This window comes from Bos indicus, chromosome 15 (assembly GCF_029378745.1).
Source record: "Bos indicus isolate NIAB-ARS_2022 breed Sahiwal x Tharparkar chromosome 15, NIAB-ARS_B.indTharparkar_mat_pri_1.0, whole genome shotgun sequence".
Classification (NCBI taxonomy): Eukaryota; Metazoa; Chordata; class Mammalia; order Artiodactyla; family Bovidae; genus Bos; species Bos indicus.
Window position 1 is genome coordinate 49978491 of NC_091774.1, and position 24590 is coordinate 50003080.

General features: G+C 36.4%; 1 protein-coding gene and 1 pseudogene across 1 annotated transcript; both read right to left on the reverse strand.

The window, feature by feature from the left end:
- Nucleotides 1-13828: 13828 nt before the first annotated feature.
- Nucleotides 13829-17675, reverse strand: LOC109568955 (olfactory receptor 52A5-like; annotated as a pseudogene).
- Nucleotides 17676-19566: 1891 nt separating this feature from the next.
- Nucleotides 19567-20508, reverse strand: LOC109569452 (olfactory receptor 52A5-like). Its single transcript, XM_019974809.2, has one exon. It carries the CDS (start codon nt 20506-20508, stop codon nt 19567-19569), a length of 942 nt encoding a protein of 313 aa, XP_019830368.2.
- Between the last annotated feature and the right edge of the window lie 4082 nt (nt 20509-24590).

Genomic DNA, 24590 nt, shown 5'->3' on the forward strand with positions numbered 1-24590 from the left:
ACAAATCTCACCCCATTAGAAGCTTACACAACCAACTGGACCAAACTTGAGAGGACAGAGGAAATAGGCAAACTACCTCAAAAAGAATTCAGAATAACGACAGTAAAGATAATCAAAAACCTTGAAAACAAAAAGGAGAAAATACAAGAATCAATTAACAAAGACATAGAAGAATTAAAGAATAAGCATAGAGAGACAAACACAATTACTGAAATTAAAATACTCTAGAAGGAATTAATAGCAGAATACCTGAAGAAGAATAACAAATCAGTGACTTGGAAGATAAAATGGTGGAAATAGATTCTGAAGAGCAGAATAAAGTAAAAAGAATGAAAAGAACTGTGAACGGCCTCAGAGACTGCTGGGACAATACCAAATGCATCAACATTCAAATTATAGGGGTCCCAGAAGAAGAAAAGAGAAAGGGTATGGGAAAATTTTTGAAGAGATTATAATTGAAAATTTCCCTAACATGGAAAAAGAAATAGCCAGTCAAGTCCAAGAGGCACAAAGAGCCCCATACAGAATAAAACCAAGGAGAAACATGCCAAGACACATACTAATCAAACTAACACAGACTAAATTCAAAGAAAGAATATTAAAAGCAGCAAGGGAGAAGCAACAAGTAACATACAAGGGACACCTCATACTCTTACTAGCAAATCATTCAGCAGAAACTCTGTAGGCCAGAAGGGAATGGCAGGATATATTTTAAGTACTGAAAGGGAAAAATCTCCAACAAAGATTACTGTACCTGGAAAGATCTCCTTCAGAATTAAGGGAGAAATAAAAAGGTTTTCAGACAAGAAAAAGTTAAAAGAATTCAGTGCCACCAAACCAGCTTTACAACAAATGTTCAAAGGACTTATATAGTCAAGAAATACAGGAGAAGAAAAAAAAAAAGATCTACAAAATCAACCCCAAATAATTAAGAAAATGGCAATAGGAACATCAGCTCAGTACATATATATCAATAATTACTTTAAATGTAAATGGACTAAATTCTCCAACCAAAAGACACAGACTGGCTGAATGGATACAAAAACAAGACCCATAAATATGTTGTCTACAAGAAACCCAATTCGCACCTAAAGACACATATAGGCTGCAAGTGCTGCTGTTGCTAAGTCGCTATAGTTGAGTCTGACTCTGTGCGACCCCATAGATGGCAGCCCACCAGGCTACCCCATCCCTGGGATTCTCCAGGCAAGAACACTAGAGTGGGTTGCCATTTCCTTCTCCAATGCATGAAGGTGAAAAGTGAAAGTGAAGTCATTCAGTTGTGTCTGACTCTTAGCGACCCCATGGACTGCAGCCTACCAGGCTCCTCCATCCATGCGATTTTCCAGGCAAGAGTACTGGAGTGGGGTGCTATTACCTTCTCTGAGAATGCAAGTGAGAGCATGGGAAAATATATTTCATGAAAATGGGAAGCAAAAGAAAGCTCAAGTAGTAATCCTCATATCAGACAAAATATACATTAAAAGAAAGATTACAGGAGATAAGGAAGGACAGTACATAATGATCAAGGGATCAATCCAAGAGGAAGACATAACAATTTTAAGTATCTATGCACCCAACAGAGAAGCACCTCAATACATAAGACAAACACTAACAGACATAAAAGGAGAAATGGACAGTAACACAGTAATAGTAGGAGACTTTAACACCCCACTCACACCAATGGACAGATCATCAAAACAGAATATTAATAAGGAAACACAAGTCTCAAATGACCCATTAGATGATTTGGATCTCTTTGATGTCTTCAGGACATTCCATCCAAATGCAGAAGAATACACCTTCTTCTAAAGTGCACATGAACATTCTCCAGGATAGACCACATCTTGGGTCACAAATCAAGCCTCAGTGAATTTAAGAACATGGAAATCATATCAAGCATCTTCTCCAGCCACAACACTATGAGACTAGATATCAATTAAAAGAAAGAAAATAAAAACTGTAAGAAACACAAACACATGGAGATTAGAAAACATGTTTCTAAATAACAGGTTACTGAAGAAATCAAAGGGAAATCAAAAAAATTCTAGAAACAAATGACAGTGAAAACACAACTCAAACCCTAAGGTATGCAGCAAAAGCAGTTCTAAGAGGGAAGTTTATAGCAATACAGTCCTACCTCAAGAAGCAAGAAAAACATCGAATAGACAACCTAACTTTACACCTAAAACAACTAGAAAAAGAGGAACAAAAAAACCCCAAAGTTAGTGGGAGGAAAGAAATCATAAAGATCCTATCAGAAATAAATGAAAAAGAAATCAAAGAAACAAGAGTAAAGACTAATAAAACTAAAAGCTGGTTCTTTGAGAAGATGAACAAAATTGACAAACCTTTAACCAGACTTATCAAGGAAAAAAGAGAGAAGAATCAAATCAACAAGATTAGAACTGAAAAAGGAGAGGTTACAACAGGCAATGCATAAATACAAAGGAGTATAAGAGACTATTATGAACAACTATATAGCAAAAAAAATGGATAACCTGGAAAAAATGGACAGATTCTTAGAAAAGTTCAATATTTCAACAACCTAATTACAAGCACTGAAATGGAAACTGTCATCAAAATCTCCCAAAAAACAAAAGCCCAAGACCAGATGGCTTCACAGGAGAATTCTATCAAACATTTAGAGAAGAGCTAATGCCTATCCTTCTAAAACTCTCAAAAAATTTCAGAGGACGGAACACTTCCAAACTCATTCTACGAGGCCACCATCACCCTGAAAACAAAACCAGACAAAGACAACATGCAAAAAAAGACAACTACAGGCCAATATCACTGATGAACATAGATGAAAAAATCCTCAACAAAATTTTAGCAAATGGAATTCAGCAGCACATCAAAAAGCTCATACAACATGATCAAATTGAGTTTATTTTAAGGATGCAAGGATTCTTCAATATACACAAATCAATCAATGTGATACACCATATTAACAAATGGAAAGATAAAAACAATATGATCATCTCAATAGATGTGGAAAAAGCCTCTGACAAAATTCAGCACCCATTTATGATTAAAACTCTTCAAAAAATGGGCATGGAAGGAACATACCTCAACATACTGAAGGGCATATATGATAAACTTACAACAAACCTTATTCTCAATGGTGAAAAACTGAAAGCATTCACCCTAAGATCAGGAATAAGACAAGGATGCACACTTTCCCCACTACTATTCAACATAGTTCTGGAAGTCTTAGCTACAGAAATCAGAAAAGAAAAAGTAATAAAAGGAATCCAGACTGGAAAAGAAGTAAAGCTCTCACTGTTTGCAGATGACATGATACTGTACATGGAAAACCCTAAAAATAGTATCAGAATATTACTAGAGCTAATCAGTAAATTTAGCAAAGGTGAAGGATACAAAATCAATACACAGAAATCACTTGCATTTCTATATACTAACAATGAAAAATCAGAAAGAAAAATTTGGGAATCAATCCCATTCACCATTGCAAAAAAAAGGGTTAAATACCTAGGAATAATCTTATCTAAGGAGACAAAAGAACAGTACACAGTAAAGTATAAGACACTAATCAAAGAAATCAAAGATAACAGAAACAGATGGAGAGATATTCCATGTTCCTGAGTAGGAAGAATCAGTATTGTGAAAATGACTAAACTACCAAATACAATCCAAAGATTCAATGTGATTCCTTTCAAAATTACCAATGAAATTTTTCACAGAATTAGAAGAAAAGTTTCACAACTCATATGGAAACACGAAAGACCCCAAATAGCCAAAGCAGTCTTGAGAAAGAAGAATGGAGCTGGAGGATTTAACCTTCCTGACTTCAGATTATACTACAAAGCTACATCATCGACACAATATGGTATTGGCACAAAAACAGAAACATAGACCAATAGAACAAGATAGAAAGCCCAGAAATAAACCCATGAACCTGTGGGTACCTTATTTTTTACAAAGGAGGCAAGAATACGCAATGGGGCAAAGAAAGCCTCTTTGATAAATGGTGCTGGGAAAACTGGACAGCTACATGTAAAAGAATGAATCAGAATACTTCCTAACACCATACACAAAGATAAACTCAAATGAATTAAAGACCTAATTGAAGACCAGAAACTAAAAATCTCTTACTGGAAAACATAGGCAGAACACTTGATGACATAAATCAAAGAAAGATCCTCTATGGCCCACCTCCTAGAGTAATGGAAATAGAAACAAAAGTAAAAAACTGGGACTTATTTAAACTTAAAAGCTTTTGCACAGCAAAGGAAACTATAATCAAGGTGAAAAGACAGCCCTTGGAATGGGAGGAAATAATAGCAACTGAAACAGCTGACAAAGGATTCATTTCCAAAATATACAAGCAGCTCATACAAGTCAAAACCAGAAAAACAAATAATCCAAAGAGTGGGAAAAAGACCTAAACAGACATTTCTCCTAAGAACACATATAGATGCCTAACAAACACATGAAAAAGTGCTCAACATCACTCATTATTAGAGAAATGCAAATCAAAACTACAATGAGATATCACCTCACACCGGTCAGAATGGCTGTCATCAAAATGTCTACAAACAATAAATGCTGGAGATGGTGTGGAGAAAAGGTAAGGCTCTTGCACTGTTGGTGGGAATGTAAATTGATACAGCCACTATGAAAGACAGTATGGAGATTCCTTAAAAAACTGGGAATTAAACCACCGTATGACCCAACAATACCACTCCTAGGCATATACCTTGAGGAAACCAAAATTGAAAAAAAACACACGTATCCCTTTGTTCATTTCAGCACTATCTACAATAGCTAGACCATGGAACTAACCTAGATGTCCATCAACAGATGAATGGATAAAGAAGTTGTGATCAAGTCAGTTCAGTTGCTCAGTCATGTCTGACTCTTTGAGACCCCAAGGACTGCAGCATGCCAGGCATCCCTGTCCATCATCAAATCCCAGAGCCTACTCAGACTCATGTCCGTCAGGTCAGTGATGCCATCCACCATCTCATCGTCTGTCGTCCCCTTCTCCTTCTGCCTTCAATCTCTCCCAGCATCAGGGTCTTTGCTAATGAGTCAGTTCTTTCCATCAGGTGGCCAAAATATTGGAGTTTCAGCTTCAGCATGAGTCTTCCAATGAATATTTAGGACTGATTTCCTCTAGGATGGAGTCGTTGGATCTCCTTGCAGTCTAAGGGACTCTCAAGAGTCTTCTCCAACATCACAGTTCAAAAGCATCAATTCTTCAGTGCTCAGCTTTCCTTACACTCCAATTCCCACATACATATATGGCTACTGGCAAAACCATAGCTTTGACTAGATGGAGCTTTGCTGGCAAAGTAATGTCCCTGCTTTTTAATATGCTATCTAGGTTGGTCATAGCTTTTCTTACAAGAAGCAGGTGTCTTTTAATTTCATGGCTGCAGTCACCATCTGCAGTGATTTAGGAGCACCCAAAAATAACGTCTGTCACTGTTTCTATTGTTTCCATCAATTTGCCATGAAATGATGGGACTGGATGCAATGATCTTAGTTTTCTGAATGTTGAGCTTTAAGCCAACATTTTCACTTTCCTTTTTCACTTTCATCAAGAGGCTCTTTAGTTCTTATTCACTTTCTGCCATAAGGGTGGTGTCATCTCTGTTTCTGAGGTTATTGATATTTCTCCCAGCAATCTTGATTCCAGCTTGTGCTTCATCTAGCCCAGCATCTCTCATGATGTACTCTGCATATAAGTTAAATAAACAGGGTAAGCTTATACAGCCTTGACATACTCCTTTCCCGATTTGGAACCAGTCTGTTGCTCCATGTCAAGTTTTCACTATTGCTTCTTGACCTGCATACAGATTTCTCAGGAGGCAGGTTTGGTGGTCTGGTATTTGCATCGCTTTCAGAATTTTCCAGTTCTTTGTGATCCACATAGTCAAAGGCTTTGACGTAGTCAATAAAGCAAAAGTAGGTGCTTTTCTGGAACTCTGAGGTTGTGGTGCATATACACAATCTAATATTACTCAGCCATAAAAAGAAACACCTTTGAGTCGGTTCTAATGAGGTGCCTATATTTTATTCTCTGAATGGAGTGAGGAGATTGGAAGAAAAGGAAAAGTATTTTTGCAATTAAATAAAGAAGACAAGGGGATTACTTTAAGGCTGGACTTACTCAACAGTGTAAACATGATCTACTTTATTTGTTAGAGGCCTATGATAAAACAAATTTATGGATTTTTAACCCATTGAAATTGGTTTATCCTAGACCTTTTATCTCTTGCATATTATTAAACACATTGTTTAAATCTGTAATAACATTTATGGAAACTACAATTCTTGAAATCATCAAAACAATGATATATGGTGTACTAAAAGTGCAGGACATATAGCACTAAATAAATGAGAGCTAATGTGTGTATGCAATTCAAAATTTTATCATTGGGCAAAATTTTTCAGCTGTATATTTAGCACTGATTTCACATTTCTACAAATGTTTCAGCAACTTATATGTTATGCTAAACTTTTATAAATAAAGGGAATAATAGCATTATATATATTATATATATATATATGACTAATAACATTTATTTTAATTTGAGACAAACTTACAATCATTTCTCATTTTTTAGTGTGCTGCTGCTGCTAAGTCGCTTCAGTTGTGCCCGACTCTGTGTGACCCCATAGACGGCGGCCCACCAGGCTCCCCCGTCCCTGGGATTCTCCAAGCAAGAACACTGGAATGGGTTGCCATTTCCTTCTCCAATGCATGAAAGAGAAAATGAAAGTGAAGTCGCTCAGTCGTGTCCAACTCTTAGCGACCTCATGGACTGCAGCCTACCAGGCTCCTCCATCCATGGGATTTTCCAGGCAAGAGTACTGGAGTGGGGTGCCATTTTTTAGTGTAAGGCCAGTCAGAACTTATTCTTGAAATGGATTTTTTCATTAACCAAACCAAAAAGACACTTTCCAATATTTTTGTCTTCACTTTCTTATAGTGAAATAAGAAATTAAGCAAACTGTGAAGGAGAACCCTTCAAGAGCATATTGAATTTTCCCCCAATTACATTGTATTGTTGTTTAGTGGCTGAGTTGTGTCTGACACTTTTGTAATTCCATGGACTATAACCTGGCATGTTCTTCTATCCATGGGTTTCCCCATTCAAGAGTACTGGAGTGAGTTGCCATTTCCTTCTCCAGAAGATCTTCTTGACCCAAGGATCAAACTTTCACTTCTCCTGCATTGAAAGGTGGATTCTTTACCACTGAGCCCCCAAGAAAGTCCACATTTACACTCACTTACATTAATATATTATAAATAAACATAATTGAAAATATAAAAACAGTGTTATGCTGTATTTAAGGTTCTAAAAAATATTGAATATTTATGTTCTATAGGTTTAAGAATAGGACTTTTATAATCCAATCCCAATTATTTTTGCATATAGCATTCTATTTACTTAAATGCATTTGTGCGTACTAAAGTCGCTTCTGTCGTGTTGGACTCCTTGTGACCTTAAGGACTGTAGCCTGCCAGGCTTCTCTATCCATAGGATTCTCTAGGCAAGATGCTGGAGTGAGTTGTCAAGCCCTCCTCCAGGGAATTTTCCTGACCCAGGGGTCAAACCTGCAACTCTTATGTCTCCTGCATTGGCAAGTTCTTTACCACTAGCACCACCTGGGCAGCCTAAATTTACCTAAATGGCATCTTACAAAAAGAAGAGTTAAGTCATAAATACCGAAAAGTATACATTATGTGCTTCTTGTTGAACCCAGAGTTGAACTGAAAGAATTGTGTGAAGTGTGTGGATATGACAGTAAATACACTAAAAGACACATGTCTCAAGTGCAACATGGACATCCATGAATCCACTTTTTCTGCTAAATGGATATAGGTTAGGAAACATTCTTCATACTATTTTTTTTTCCCAAAGTCAGTATGCAACTTAATGGTGCTATTTTTTCAACCCAGATTATTTATCTAACTTAAGTGGCATTCCTCTATTTCATTAATAAAAACTTAATTTCCCTTAGACTTAAAATTCTAACAAAATATCCACAGTATCATTGTTTCTTTTCCTTTTGACATCATACTGAACTACCATAAAGTAAAATATGAAAAAATACAATTTGTTAAATTTCCCTCATTAAAAATATGCAACTTACCATTAAGGAATGTCATCACAAACCACTAAGTCACAACTTGGTAAAGAACTGTTAGTGCTATAATCAGTACCTCTCTCAGAGTGTCCTCATGATATCATGCTGACCACTGGAGAAAATATAACTTTAGGACATTTTTCAGTTCATTATTGTATTCAGATAGAATTTTGCATAAAGGAAAATGATGTAAAAAACAGAAATTTGTGTTAAATTTAGATAAAGTAGCATTAAAAACATTAACGATATAAGAATAAAAGTTAGGATGTCAAATGAGATTCATTTAGTATAATCTAGAATTTGCAAGGTGCTGTCTTCCTAAAGTCATCTGAGAAAGACACAATTGGATAGTTTGGGGCAATTTCAGCACTGTAAAGCTTAGCCCTATAGGATTTGTGATATCACTTAAAGATACTGTCGGGTTTGGGAAATTAGAGTTGTAAAGCCTTTGCATCACACTCTACTGGTGTGCAACATCAATAGGACTCATGGTCAGAGAAGTTGGGAGTTTCAGTGGGTTCTACAGTATTGGAAAAATATAGATTAGTGAAATCCTTTCCTACTTTCAAAGCAATTTAATTCTAGCTGGATAAAAATGATGTGCACACAAACAAAGTTTATGACATTAACTCTGTAATTATAAAAACATAGCTCATGTGATAAAGTCAAGATCACTGGAATGGAATTTGACAAACCTATAGATCCAGAGGTTTTACCTGCCTCCTGTGAAACCTGTATGCAGGCCAAGAAGCAACAGTTGGAACTGGACGTGGAACAATGGACTGGTTAAAAATCAGGAAAGGAGTACGTCAAGGCTATATGTTGTCACCTTGTTCATTTAACTTACATGCAGAGTACATCATACAAAATGCTGGGCTAGATGAAGCACAAGCTGGAATCAAGATTGCCAGGAGAAATATCAATAACCTCAGATATGCAGAGGACACCACCCTTATGGCAGAAAGCGAGGAAGAACCATAGAGCCTCTTGATGAAAGTGAAAGAGGAGAGTGAAAAAGTTGGCTTAAAGCTCCACATTCAGAAAACGAAGATCATGGCATCTGGTCCCATCATTTCATGGGAAATAGATGAGGAAACAGTGGAAACAGTGTCAGACTTTATTTTGGGGGGCTCCAAAATCACTGCAGATGGTGATTGCAGCCATGAAATTAAAAGACACTTACTCCTTGGAAGGAAAGTTATGACCAAACTAGATAGCATATTAAAAAGCAGAGACATTACTTTGCCAACAAAGGTCCATCTAGTCAAGGCTATGGTTTTTCCAATAGTCATATATGGATGTGAGAGTTGGACCATAAAGAAGGCTGAGTGCCAAAGTATTGATGCTTTTGAACTGTGATGTTGGAGAAGACTCTTGAGAGTCCCTTGGATTGCAAGGAGATCAAACCAGTCAATCCTAAAAGAAATCAATCCTGAATATTCCTTAGAAGGACTGATACTGAGGCTGATGCTCTAATACTTTGGCCACCTAATTTGGAGAGCCAACTCTTTAGAAAAGACCCTGATACTGGGAAAGATTGAGGGCAGAAGGAGAAGGAGACCGCAGAGGATGAAATGGTTGGATGGCATCACTGACTCAATGGACATGAGTTTGAGCAAGCTCTGGGAGCTGGTGATGGACAGGGTATCCTGACATGCTGCAGTCCATGGGGTTGCAAACAGTTGACATGACTGAGTGACTGAACATCAACAAAATAGATCCATAGAATCAAAAGTTCTATCTTGTGATGTAGCTTAGAATTTGCTAGTGACCTTTTTGGCTTATTTATACTGGGAATTCATTGCGCAAAGGCCATTGCAGAAAACAAAATATTAGAAAACACAATCACACACAAGCATGTTGACACATGTATCAGTTTTACTCACATTACATAAATTACATCTACATTCATTTTGATAAATTATATCAACAGACATTGTAAACTTTCAGGTTCACTGATGGATATCTTTAAGAAAATCCCGAACTACAGATAATTATTCAACTTTTCTCCTTTTTGATATTTGTAACTTCCACCCCACAGTGAGAAACAGACTTCCCATTAATCTCAGTTTTCAGGTTCATCAAATCTAACATGGAAAAATATTTTTTAGGCTGCTGTAAAGATGCAATTAGATGCTGAGGGGAATTTCATTATTATGTTTATTCAATAAATTGTACTCTGCTTATACCAGTGTCAGAACTATATCAGGAGTAGAAGATAAGATGAACTAGACAAGCTTTCCCCGCCTCCTAGATCTTACTTTTAACTGTCCAATAGATATCTATACTGGGTGAGTGAAAGTTGCTCAGTCATGTCTGATTCTTTTTGAGCCCATGGACTATACAGTCCATGGAATTCTCCAGGCCAGAATACTGGAGTGGGTAGTTGTTCCCTTCTCCAGTGGATCTTTCCAACACAGGAATTGAACCCAGGTCTCCTACATTGCAGGTGGATTCTTTCCCAGCTGAGCCACCAGAGAGTTGCCAGGGAATACTAGGGAGCTCTATTACCTTAAATAAATATTAATGTATATGGATTTTATGGCATGTGTTTTTCCACCAGACTATCCTTCAAAATTGCTTCTTTCAGTGAACATCAAACCAAATAAATAAAAGCAGTAAGAGTCAGTCCAAGTCATTAAGAATTTATTATGCCACATTATGACAAAAAGTGATAAAGTTAAATTATTAGACATACTGTATAATTCACCAAGGGCTTCACTGGTGGCTCAGATGACAAAGAATCTACCAGCAATACAGAAGACCCAGATTCAATCCTTGGGGTCAGGAAGATACCCTGGAGTGGGGAATGGCTACCCACTCCAGTATTCTTGCTGGGGAATCCTATGGACAGAGGAGCCTGGCAAGCTATAGTCTATGGGGTCGCAAAGAGTTGGACATGACTGATCAACTAAGCACTGTTGCTGCTGCTGCTAAGTCGCTTCAGTCATGTCTGACTCTGTGTGACCCCATAGACTAAGCACATACATACATAATTCCCTAAACTACAGATACATTTTAATATAATATGGTTTGAACTGCACAGATCACTGTGGATTACAAAACAACTCTGACCCCAGAAGGAAACCTCAGTTAAGGAATCTTGAGAAAGAAGATACCAAAAAAATGTCTGAGCCTAATGTTATAGAATGAAGACTATTTTATCAATTCAGAATCAGGGTTAGGGTCTCCAGGTAGAAGATATATCACAATTAATGAGAGTGAAACTAATAGAAATGGATACATCTCTTAAGTATAAAAGTGTCCTAAGAGCAAAAAAGTTCAATTGGAAAAATTCCGACTTTTGGCACTATGCATATCATTGGTCATCTTTTGTAATTAAAGGACAATGAAGTGTTAATGGTGAAGACCACACATAATTTTGTAAGACAGACAACCATAACTCCATTAAAAACAAATTTTAGTCCAAAACTTGAACACATAAATATAATGAAAATGTTACTTTTAGCCCTGGTAGAGTCTGAAATTATACTTCACAAACTACATGGAATGTGAAGATTTCAGGATCATAACAAAGAACATGAAGTGAATATATGTTAATCAGAAGGTAGAATGTAGAATAAGGGAGAGGATCCAAATTCACATCTCTAAATATTCCAGGTTCTGGCCTTGGCCATCAGATGTCTGTTTCATTAGGCCATACTCATTACTCTTCCTTTATAGTTGATTTTATCAACTTACATCTGATCTTTACTATTTAAAATTTCTATAAGTTTCTATAAGAACCACTGTTCACCAATCCACAAAAACATTTACAGTAAAAGCAATTTTAAGTTAACAAAAGCTAATGCAAGTTTAAATGTATGAATCCAACTGCAGTAATTATTTTGAAAATTAGATTCATGGAAACATAAAAATGATAAAACCATGAGCATAATTTAAAAATATATATAGCTTCACTTGCAGAACTTATTTTCCTTTTCAGCTATAGTAATAAAACACATTATTTAAAACTTTATTTTACTTATTTGTAAGACCATAACATAAAACAAGGAAGTACATTGCTAATCATTCCACACTGACTTTAGTTACTACCAATTCAAATTTTTCCATTTGAGTTTAATATATAAGAACTCCACTATATATGCTCCTGTAGTAGGTTGTGTGATTTTTTTCTCAGGAAATAAGAAAATATTACTACCATTTGATGCATATAGTAAAACCCTCATTCCCCACTTAATGGTTAATTCATGATCATTCAGTAAAGAACTTTAGGATGATGAAGTGTTTCAATAAATGATAGAGGAAAAGGACAAATTTATTTTCAGATGTACTAGAATTATAATACATTATACTGAATTTCTTTTGCAGTCCCCAAAATGACACTTGATATATTTTAGCATAGGCTAAAATACTATCATTTAATTTTGCTTTTAGGAAACATCTGTCACCAAGAGTCAATTGAGCTTAAATTTTGTACTTTATATCATGTGTAGATTCAGTTCAGTTCAGTTCAGTTCCGTCGCTCAGTCGTGTCCGACTCTTTGCGACCCCATGAATCGCAGCATGCCAGGCCTCCCTGTCCATCACCTACTCCCGGAATTCACTCAGACTCACTTCCATCGAGTCAGTGATAACATCCAGCCATCTCATCCTCTGTCGTCCCCTTCTCCTCCTGCCCCCAATCCCTCCCAGCATCAGAGTCTTTTCCAATGAGTCAACTCTTTGCATGAGGTGGCCAAAGTACTGGAGTTTCAGCTTCAGCATCATTCCCTCCAAAGAAATCCCAAGGCTGATCTCCTTCAAAATGGACTGGTTGGATCTCCTTGCAGTCCAAGGGACTCTCAAGAGTCTTCTCCAACACCACAGTTCAAAAGCATCAATTCTTCGGTGCTCAGCCTTCTTCACAGTCGAACTCTCACATCCATACATGACCACAGGAAAAACCACAGCCTTGACTAGACGGACCTTTGTTTGCAAAGTAATATCTCTGCTTTTCAATATGCTATCTAGGTTGGTCATAACTTTCCTCCCAAGGAGTAAGTGTCTTTTAATTTCATGGCTGCAATCACCATCTGCAGTGATTTTGGAGTACAAAAAAATAAAGTCTGACACTGTTTCCCCATCTATTTCCCATGAAGTCATGGGACCGGATGCCAAGATCTTCATTTTCTGAATGTTGAGCTTTAAGCCAACTTTTTCACTCTCCTCTTTCACTCTCATCAAGAGGCTTTTTAGTTCCTCTTCACTTTCTGCCATAAGGATGGTGTCATCTGCATATCTGAACTTATTGATATTTCTCCCGGCAATCTTGATTCCAGCTTGTGTTTCTTCCAGTCCAGCGTTTCTCATGATGTACTCTGCATATAAGTTAAATACGCAGGGTGATAATATACATCCTTGATGTACTCCTTTTCCTATTTGTAACCAGTCTGTTGTTCCATATCCAGTTCTAACTGTTGCTTCCTGACCTGCATATAGATTTCTCAGATTAGATATGACTAATTCTGTGTGTTTCAACAAACTTTGTATCCAAAACAAGCTAAGATGTTTAAATAGAAGTCAAAGCCTTATTGTCTTGAATGCAAAACCAGAACATTGCTCTTCAGCACACATTGAATCTGAGAAAGTACAAACTCTCAAGAACATTTTCTCAGTACTCGTTTCTGCTATTGTTTGAAATAAAATAAAAGAGAACTCAAGATGCATCCTTAGAGTGGAAAATCTTGGGTATTTGATCTCAAATCTGTTTGGTCTTCACATCATAAACAATAGGATTGAGCAAAGATGGGACAGGCAGATAGAGATTGGATAGAAGAATGTGAATGTAAGGTGGAATATGGAAACCAAACCTGTGTGCAAAAAACAAGAAGAAAATGAGGGGATAAAACTCAAGGAATACACAAATGTGGGCAATGCAAGTGTTAAAAACTTTGAGTCTAGGTTCTTTTTGAGTCAGATTGAAGACAGTTACAAATATTTAAATGTAAGAGAGTATGATGAAGATTATGTCAAATTAGAGTATAATGAAAACCACAAAGAGACCATAGATCTTGTTGATTCAAATATCTTCTGCTGCCAGCTTCACAATGGCCATGTGTTCACAGTATGAATGGGGAACCACAGTGGTCCAGTAGTGTTTGAGCCAGCATTTGATGAGGATGAGACAGGGAGCTGCAAAGAGGGCTGCTCAGAGTGTCTCTCCAACACCAATCTGAGTGAGGAGTTTCTGGGTAAAAATGATTGCATGTCTCAGAGGATCACAGATAGCCATGTAACAATCCAAGGCCATGGCCAGCAGAATACCTGACTCAATACACTGGAAGGTATGGATGAGCCACATCTGAAAGATAGGCATCAAAATATATTTCTGGTGAATGGAACCAGAATATTCCTAACATTTTTGGCAGGGTGCAGGTATTGAGAGTAATGTCTGTCACTCAAAGCATTGCCAGGAAAACATATATGGGTTCATGGAGGCTGGGCTCAGATTTGACAATGACCAGTAGCAGGAAATTCCCAAACGGAGCAGTGATGTTCATGGCATAGAAAGAAATGCTGATCCAGAACTGCATAGACTCCAGGCCAGGGATCCCCATCAGTGTCAGCACCGAGGGCATGAAGACTGTACCACTGAGCTGGAGCCTGTTTGTTTTGAACTCTCTGGTTTAGAGAGTCTGATTCAAGATGGTGGTTTTCTCTGAGTATCTTTATTGTTTTATGTTTTTACTTATGTTCATACCATCAGTAGTTAAATGTGGTTTCAAATGGCATTTTGACACACATACTCATTTTTTTAAATATTGCAGTTAAATTTGGTTGTGAATGCATATAGAGTTTCCCTGAATAATTTATTTTGAATTTTCCTTCTGTTCTCTATTTCCCTGTCTCTTTTTTTGTTATGTATACAGAGATATAAACACATACACACTTGGAAACTTACAAATATTCACTATAGAGAGAGGGAGTACTACTTCCAGTCAATGTGAATTCCTATGGTTTTTGCAAAATTAGTTTAAAACTATCTAATTGAATGTAGTTAAGTCTTCTGAGTTATTGAACTGTGGTGTTGGAGAAGACTCTTGAGAGTCCCTTGGACTGCAAGGAGATCGAACCAGTCCATTCTGAAGGAGATCAGCCCTGGGATTTCTTTGGAAGGAATGGTACTAAAGCTGAAACTCCAGTACTTTGGCCACCTCATGTGAAGAGTTGACTCATTGGAAAAGACTCTGATGCTGGGAGGGAATGGGGGCAGGAGGAGAAGGGGACGACAGAGGCTGAGATGGCTGAATGGCATCACCGACTCGATGGGTGTGAGTCTGAGTGAACTCCGGAAGTTGGTGATGGACAGGGAGGCCTGGTGTACTGCAGTTCATGGGGTCGCAAAGAGCTGGACATGGCCATATAGGCATTTAAAAAAAAAAAAAGAGGTATAATTGATTTAAAATGTGCTAGTTTCAGGTATATAGCAAAGTGATTCAGTTATACATATGTATACATCTATTTTGCCAGGTTATTTTCCTTTATAGGTTATTACAAAATATTGAATATAGTAATCTGGACAGTATAGTAGATTCTTATTGGTTATCTATTTTACATAGAGTAGTGTGTATCTGTTAATCCCAAACGTCTCATCTATCCCTCTCTCTGGCCCTTTCTCCTTTGTTTCATATGATTCTGAGTCTGTTTCTCTTTTGTGTATAAGTTCATTTGTATCAATTTTTCAGATTCCACATGTAAGTCATTTCATATGATAATTGTCTTTCTCTGTCTGGCTTACTTCACTCAGTATGACAATTTCTAGGTCCATCCATGTTGCTGCAAATGGCATTATTTCATTCTTTTATATGGCTGAACAATATTTCATCTTACGTTTTACATAAGGAAAGATTGTTGACTTTGGGAGGATACTTATTGGTTTGTGAAGTAAGATTTCCACATAGATGCATTGAAATTATTATTATTTTCATTGCAAAGTCAGTCACAACAAGAAGTAGGGAGCTCTGAAACTATCACAATCCTTTCTATGGGATAGTCCAGATAAACATACAATTCATTTGTACTCATATGTCTGTCTTCTTGCTTGCTTCAAGTGCGCTAACCTAGTCTGTGTGTTCAGAGCCAATTCAGGAAAAATCTTGTGTAAACATACTTCTCATTTCTCATGACAATTATATATGACCACTTTGAGCTTACTTCCCTCATCTATAAAGGATTTGGTCTTCTTTGTCATTAAAAAGGCAGACATAAAAATTAGCCTGCGTGGCATAACTTTGCACAACTATATGAGCTAATCATGAATGTTTCACATACACAGAGACAGAATCAGAGTAAGAGTCTTTCATGAATAAGTGTGATGGAAGCCTTCAGGCAAGGCTCTTCATCTTCACTTTAGAAGGCAGGAGTGGATGAAGTAAACAACTTTGAAATTAAGTTTAATTGCAGGGAAAAAAAAAAAAAAAAAACAACCTCTAAGCTAGAATTATTCTTTTCATAGTATGAGATTTCTGGAGACAATGTACTAAATTAAAAGAATGTTAATCTGTCAAAACTGATGTATGACAGTTCTCTTTTTGTATGACACTAAACACAGTGTTTAACTTATATGCAGAGTACATCATGAAAAATGCTGGGCTGGAAGAAGCACAAGCTGGAATCAAGATTGCTGGAAGAAATATCAATAACCTCAGATATGCAGATGACACAACCCTTATGGCAGAAAGTGAAGAGGAACTAAAAAGCCTCTTGATGAAAGTGAAAGAGGAGAGTGAAAAAGTTGGCTTAGAGCGCGACATTCAGAAAACTAAGATCATGGCATCTGGTCCCATCACTTCATGGGAAATAGATGGGGAAACAGGGGAAACAGTGTCAAACTTTATTTTTTTGGGCTCCAAAATCACTGCAGATGGTGATTGCAGCCATGAAATTAAAAGATTCTTACTCCTTGGAAGGAAACTTATGACCAACCTAGATAGCATATTGAAAAGCAGAGATTACTTTGTCAACAAAGGTCCATCTAGTCAAGGTTATAGTTCTTCCAGTAATCATGTATGGATGTGAGAGTTGGACTGTGAAGAAAGCTGAGTGCCAAAGACTTGCTTCTTTTGAACTGTGGTGTTGGAGAAGACTCTTGAGAATCCCTTGGACTACAAGGAGATCCAACCGGTCCATTCTAAAGGAGATCAGTCCTGGGTGTTCATTGGAAGGAATGATGCTAAGGCTGAAACTCCAGTACTTTGGCCACCTCATGCAAAGAGTTGACTCATTGGAAAAGACCCTGATGCTGGGAGGGATTGAGGGCAGGAGGAGAAGGGGGCGACAGAGGATGAGATGACTGGATGGCATCACCGACTTGATGGACATGAGTTTGAGTGAACTCCGGGAGTTGGTGATGGACAGGGAGGCCTGGCGTGCTGCAGTTCATGGGGTCACAAAGAGTCAGACACACCTGAGCAACTGAACTGAACTGAACTGCAACACAGTATTTAAGTCTATAACTATATTTCCTTTCAATAAAGTATGAATAGAAAGCACTTCAACATAATAAAAAAGACATTTGTGACAAACCCGCAGGTAACACACTCCATAGTGAGAAACTGAAGTCATTCGTGTAAGAACAAGAACAAGATAAGTATGTCCACTCTTGGCACTCCTAGTAAACAAAATATTGGAAGTCCTAGCCAGAGCAATTAGGCGAGAAGAAGAAATAAAGTTCATTCATATTGGAAAGAAGTGGAACAGTCACTATTTGTGGGTGACATGATTTTATACATAAATTACTCTATCTACTTCACCATGATGTATGAATATAGTAACATTTAAGAATACAAATTGGATGTTTAAAAATTTGTTGCATTTCTGTATGCTAACAGTGCCTTAGCAGAAATAGAAATTAAAACAACAACCCTATTAGCAGTCTCAACAAAAATAATAAAATGAGTTTGGGAATACATATAACCAAGGAGGTAAAAGACCTGTACAGACAGTTTTGAAAGAAATTGATGAATACACAAATAAATGGAAAGGCATTCTGTGTTCATGGCTTGGGAGAATTAACACTGTCAAACGTCCTTATCACCTAAAGCCATCTACATATTCAGTATTATTCCTATCAAACTCCAAGGAATATTTTTCACAGAAATAAAACAAAAAAAAAATCTAAAGTTTATATGGAATAAGAAAAGAACCATTATCCATAATATCCAGCTATCTCATTTCTGGGTATTTACTGGGAAACAAAATTAACAAGAAAACCATTTGAAAAAGTATACATATACTCAGAGCTAATTTAGGTAAAATCTTGGGTAAACATATTTCTCATTACTCATGACCGTTATGCATGACCACTTTGAGCTTACTTCCCCTATCTGTAAAGTGAAGGATTTGGTCTTCTTTGTCATCAAAAACCTTAACCTGCACTGGCATAACTGTCCACAAATATATGAGCTAATCGTGAATGCTTCACACACAGAGACAGAGCCAGAGTAAGAGCCTTCCATGAACAAGTGTGATGGAAGTCATATGTGTGTGTGTATATATATATATATATATATGTGTGTGTGTGTGTGTGTGTCATATGTGTATATATATATATAAGTATATATATATATATATACACATATATATGTATATATATGTCATATGTGTATATATATATAAATATATATAAACATAAGGATTCTATATATATATATATATATAGAATATGTATTATCTCCTCTTATAGAATTAGTTGTTTCTTCTTCAGATATAGTTATAGAACTTGCTTTTACCTAAAAAATATTGCTAATATATCATATCATAGGTCAAAACAAGTATATTAAATGTGCAGTTTTTTATATTTACTTAATGCTTCCATTAACTTCAGTTATAACTCTATTACACATTTTAGTATGATTTTAATATTTTAATAATATAAATATGCTTACATTGCTTAATATTATAAATATAAAATATAAATATATTTCAATGTATAAGGTATAAGTAGACTTAATGTTCAACACATAATTGCAGAACAAAGAACCTTAGGGCCTTAAATACAATAATAATGATGATAATAAGTATATTTATAAACAACAGCATAGATTTTGTTCCATACACAATATATTATAATTCATTACACTGATATTTTTACACAGTAGCATTGATGCCACTTCATATTTTTAAACAGAAGAAGCAAAAAAGTATTAATATTTAGTTGCACTTTTAAAAGAAGTCCTTCAAATTTATTTAATTAAAAACAAAGTCTTCATAATTTCTTCTTCTGTGTTATCTACTGGCTAAATGTATGCTCCAAGTAATTCTGTATCCATACAAGTGAAATTATTGGAATAGGAATCAGAGCTTCAGTGTTGCAAATGTAAAATCTAGAGCTCTCTATTTCAGGAAACCAATGAACAAAAGAAAGCAAACAATCACACTAAAAATTAGTGTTTCTCAGACTGAATTTGTATTATTTGAAATAAGATAGATGAGAGGTCAAGATGCATCCTTCAAGTGAAAAATCTTGGACACTCGATCTCGAATCTGTTTGGTCTTTACACCATAAACAATAGGATTGAGAAAAGGTGGGACGAGCAGGTAAAGATTGGACAGAAGAATGTGAATGTAAGATGGAATATGGAACCCAAATCTGTGTGTAAAGGAGGAGAAGAAACCCAGGAGATAAAACACAAGGAAGACGCAAATGTGGGCAATGCAAGTGTTAAAAGCTTTGAGTCTAGCTTCCTTTTGAGGCAGTTTGAAAACAGTTATAAATATTCGAATGTAAGAGAGTGTGATGAAGATTATGTCAAATCCAAGTATAATGAAAGCCACAAAAAGACCATAAATCTTGTTGATTCGAGTATCTTCTGCTGCCAGCTTCACAATGGCCATGTGCTCACAGAATGAATGGGAGACCACAGTGGTCCGATAGTGTTTCAGCCGGCATTTGATAAGGATGAGACACAGAGCTATAAGGACACCTGCTCTGAGTGTCACTCCAACCCCAATCTGAGTGAGGAGTTTGTGGGTAAAAATAGCTGCATGTCTCAGAGGGTCACAGATTGCCACATAGCGGTCCAAGGCCACTGTACCTGACTCAGTACACTGGAAGGTATGGATGAGCCACATCTGAAAGAGACAGGCATCAAAATATATTTCTGCTGAATGGAACCAGAATATCCCTAACAGTTTTGATAGGATACAGGTACTGAGAGCAATGTCTGTCACTCCAAGCATTGCCAGGAAGAGATACATGGGTTCATGGAGGCTGCGCTCAGATTTGATGATGACCAAGATTAGGAAATTTCCAAATAGAGCAATGATGCACATGGCACAGAAGGGAATGCCGATCCAGAACTGCACAGACTCCAGGCCAGGGATCCCAATCAGTGTCAGCACTGAGGGCATGAAGACTGTACCATTGAGCTGGAGCATGTTGGCTTGGAACTGCTGGGTTTAGAGAGTCTGATTCAAGATGGCAGTTTGTATTGACTGTCTTTCTTATTTTCTGTTTTTACCTAAATTCATATTGTCAGTGGTTAAATGTGGTTTAAAATGGCATTTTGAAAGACATATTCATTTTTTTTTAATGTAACAATTTAATTTGTCCAGGAATACAGATACAGTCTCCCTGGTTGATGTATCTCAAATTTCTGCTTCTGTTTTCTATTTCTCTCTCTCATTTTCTGTTACATATATAGAAACATATACACTCTCAGAGGCATACAAACACTCACCATAGAGAGAAGAAGCACTCCTTCTAGTCAATGTGAATTCTTCTGGTTTTTGCATAATTAGTTAAACACTATCTCATTGAATGCAGTTTGTTCTGCTAAGCTAACAAGTTCTGAGAACATAAATTCTGTGTAACATAACTGGTTTTTTGTTTGTTTGTTTTTCAATCAAAGAACTTATAATTCATTTGGACAGTCTAGTAGAAGTAAAATAATAGTAATGATAATAACAGACTTTTAGAAGTTGCTCTAGATCTTGGGAAAATAAGTTATAAAGTGGCATAGTCAAAGAAGACATAGGCAATGATCTAAATGTGGCAATTATATAAGACAATTAGTATGCTAAGTACACATATGTTACATATAAGGTTGTAACAAGTATTTAGAATCTGTCTTTATCCCCAAGTTGGAACCTAGGTAAATTTTTTAAGAAATATGGGAAAAAATAGGTATTTTAGAGACAATAACATAAAATGTAACATGACAATAAAGAAATAAGGCAAACTTATATTGGGATAAAATGTGATACATGAATCACATGCAAGTTTATTTCTGCAAATTTAAACTGGGAAAATTTTTACCTGATTCAATGATATCCAAAGATGGAAAGCTGCTATGATTATTTCTCAAGTTATCAAAATCTGAACAATTAATATTACCTGTATTTCAAATATCTACCAAAATTTATTTTATCAATATTATTCTAGGAAAATAAATCAGAAAGTATCAAAACCATGAACATAAAACTTAAAATATACTATATATTGAATAAGTAACTATATTTGTTCAGTGGAATTCAGTTTATCATGTGATTCCCAATGAGAAATAACCAGTTTTAATATATTTATTACAAACCACCTTTGGACACTATCATAGAGCTCTGTTTTCTGTCTGCTCCATTCATTCTATTATGGAAGTGATTTGCTGTTGTTCTAATCATTAAGTCGTAAGTCATATCTGACTCTTTTGCGACCTTTTGGAGTGTAGCGCACCAGGTGCCTCTGTACAAGAGATTTCCCAAGCAAGAATACTGGAGTGGGTTGCCATTATCTTCTCTAGAGGATCCTCCCATCCCAAGAATCAAACCTGCATCTCCTACATTGGCAGGTGGATTCTTTACACTGAGCCACCAGGGAAGTCCATGAAAATATTAGTGTATGTTATGAAAGATATTTGCTGGCAATTTCCATATGTAAGCATTATTTAAATTCCTTGGAGGTTTATTTTTTTTCTCACAGATTGAAAATAGGCACATCATTCATATCACTGTTTCTCCAAATATTTCCTAGAACCCTGAAAATCAACCCAGTATGACATTTACCTTCTACTCATACTGGTTGATCACAGATTCTCTTCTTCCAGTAGGATTGTGCAGAAGTATCTGCAGCATCATAGAAATCCACTTGTAAATGAGCCCAAAATGCAGTCTATTATTACAGTATTCCCTTAGTCCCTTAGACCTGCAATTCAAATGCTTATTTGCTTGCTTTTCTAAATCATTACCTAACTTTGTTGAGGAAGGAATACAAGAATCTCTCTGGCCATTTCTCTGTCCCTCATTAAGCTTTCATTTTCAATTGCCTATACACTCACAAAAGTTTAATACAAGGCCCATATTGTCTTAGTTTACCATTTCTGCTTTTACTACCTTTTCCTGATTCACATTCTTCTCAAACTTTATATTCATGGTGTAACATATTAGCTACGCCTTTTACCCTGACACAATCTCCCTGCTTCTGGGGTTTGCATGGGGTTTGCAGAGAGCTGGAAACAACTGAAGTGACTGAGCTCAGTACAGCTCATTATCATTCCTTTACCTTTTCTCTGGTAAATTGCATATATATAAATAAACCTATCGGAGAAGGCAATGGCACCCCACTCCAGTACTCTTGCCTGGAAAATCCCATGGATGGAGGAGCCTGGTAGGCTGCAGTCCATGGGGCCGCTAGGAGTCGGACATGACTGAGCGACTTCACTTTCACTTTTCACTTTCATGCATTGGAGAAGGAAATGGCAACCCACTCCAGTGTTCTTGCCTGGAGAATCCCAGGGATGGGGGAGCCTGGTGGGCTGCCTTCTATGGGGTCACACAGAGTCGGACATGACTGAAGTGACTTAGATAGCATATATATATATATATATATATATATATATATATATATATATATATAGGTTTATCAGTTTTCCCTCAAAACATGTATTTTAATCATGCATTAATTTAGCAGTTATTTCCCTTATGATAAAATATATTTCAGGTTTATACACATTTGTTTTAATAGGTGCTGTGATCTCATTGTGAACTATGCTATAATCCTAAATGAATCCCCATGACTTGCTATCTATTTTTAAATCAATTTAAGTGATTTTTAAACCATTGTCATGAGACTTTGTCTCCATTATTCTTGAAAGTTCATATGTTTGAAGAAAATTCAAAATTATACTCTGTCCAAATACAATGAGCTTTTTAAAGGACTCTTCTATGTTGATTATTTGTTCAGTGCTTAAAACTATTTTATCTTTAAAATAAAAATTCTGTTTCTATAAACACAGTCTATCTTTCATTTTTCCTTCAGTCTCAAGACACTCTTCTCCTTTGTTGCTTTTTCTGACTCCCTTTATTTTGTTGATGCCCTGAATTCCATTGAAACCCATATTCTTCCCCATGGTTCTTTTTCTTCTCATTATATATGGCTCTCTACCCAGACATTCTGTCCAACCTCAGAATTTCACTTACAACTGACTACGACTAAATAAATAATCATACTTCAATAAATCTAACCTGAACACAGGATACATATGCTTAACCACCTCGTAAGCAGCTCCACAGGCTTCCATGGTGGCTCAGAACATAAAGAATCTGCCTGCAATGCAGGAAAGCCAGGTTGATCCCTGGGTCGGGAAGATCCCCTGAAGAAGGAAATGGTTACCCACTCTGGTATTCTTGCCTGGAGAATTCCATGGCGACAAGAGCCTTGCCAGCCACAGTCCATGGGGGTTGCAAAGAGTTGGACGCTACTGAGAGACTAAATGTTCATGCAAGGAGTTTCAAGTTGGTGAAGTCTATTTCAGGGATCAGGGAGAAGCTAAATTGGATTTGGTCTTTAAATTCAATTATCTTTATTTGATCCAGCTTTGCCTGTCCTGTAGTCAATATACTTCAATAGGATTTACACAAAGGTCTTTTATTATACATAATTACATACAGGAGGAAAACCCCCCTCAGTTCCTCTAGAAGAAAACTGGAAAACTATTCATTCCACCAGACATTTAGTGACTAAATGCTTAGCAATAAGAGAAACAATTTTCATATATATATTAATAGTAAGCTTATTTTAATAATCATCCTAACAAATTTATCAGCTATAATGAAATACATGCTAGAATTCTGCAAACTAATTTAGAATTCTATTTGTACTTACTAGGCTTTCCTCCGCTTGTTATATTTCCTTTAGATTTCCTCCTACCATTTCTTTGTCTTTCCCATCAGACAAATACCATTGATTATTAAACGTTCATCCCAAGCATTACCTCCTCTAGGAAGAGTCTCATGATATTCTATTTAAAATTCAAAAGTATTTGTTTCTGGCCTCAACATGTGACTATTCATTGAAAAATCTAGGAGAAATGCAATAGTATTTTATTTTCCTCAAATATGTTTAATATCAAAAATGTGCCAAACAATACATTTGCAAATTCATTTGCCCTGTTTTCAGATGTATATCTGTAAGGAGAATGGGATGAATTAGGAAAGGTAAATAACTAGTCAAAGAAAAATATTAGGAA

Coding starts and splice junctions, on each gene's coding strand:
- LOC109569452 (XM_019974809.2), bottom strand. CDS start 20,508: ATGCTCCAGCTCAATGGTACAGTCTTCATGCCCTCAGTGCTGACACTG.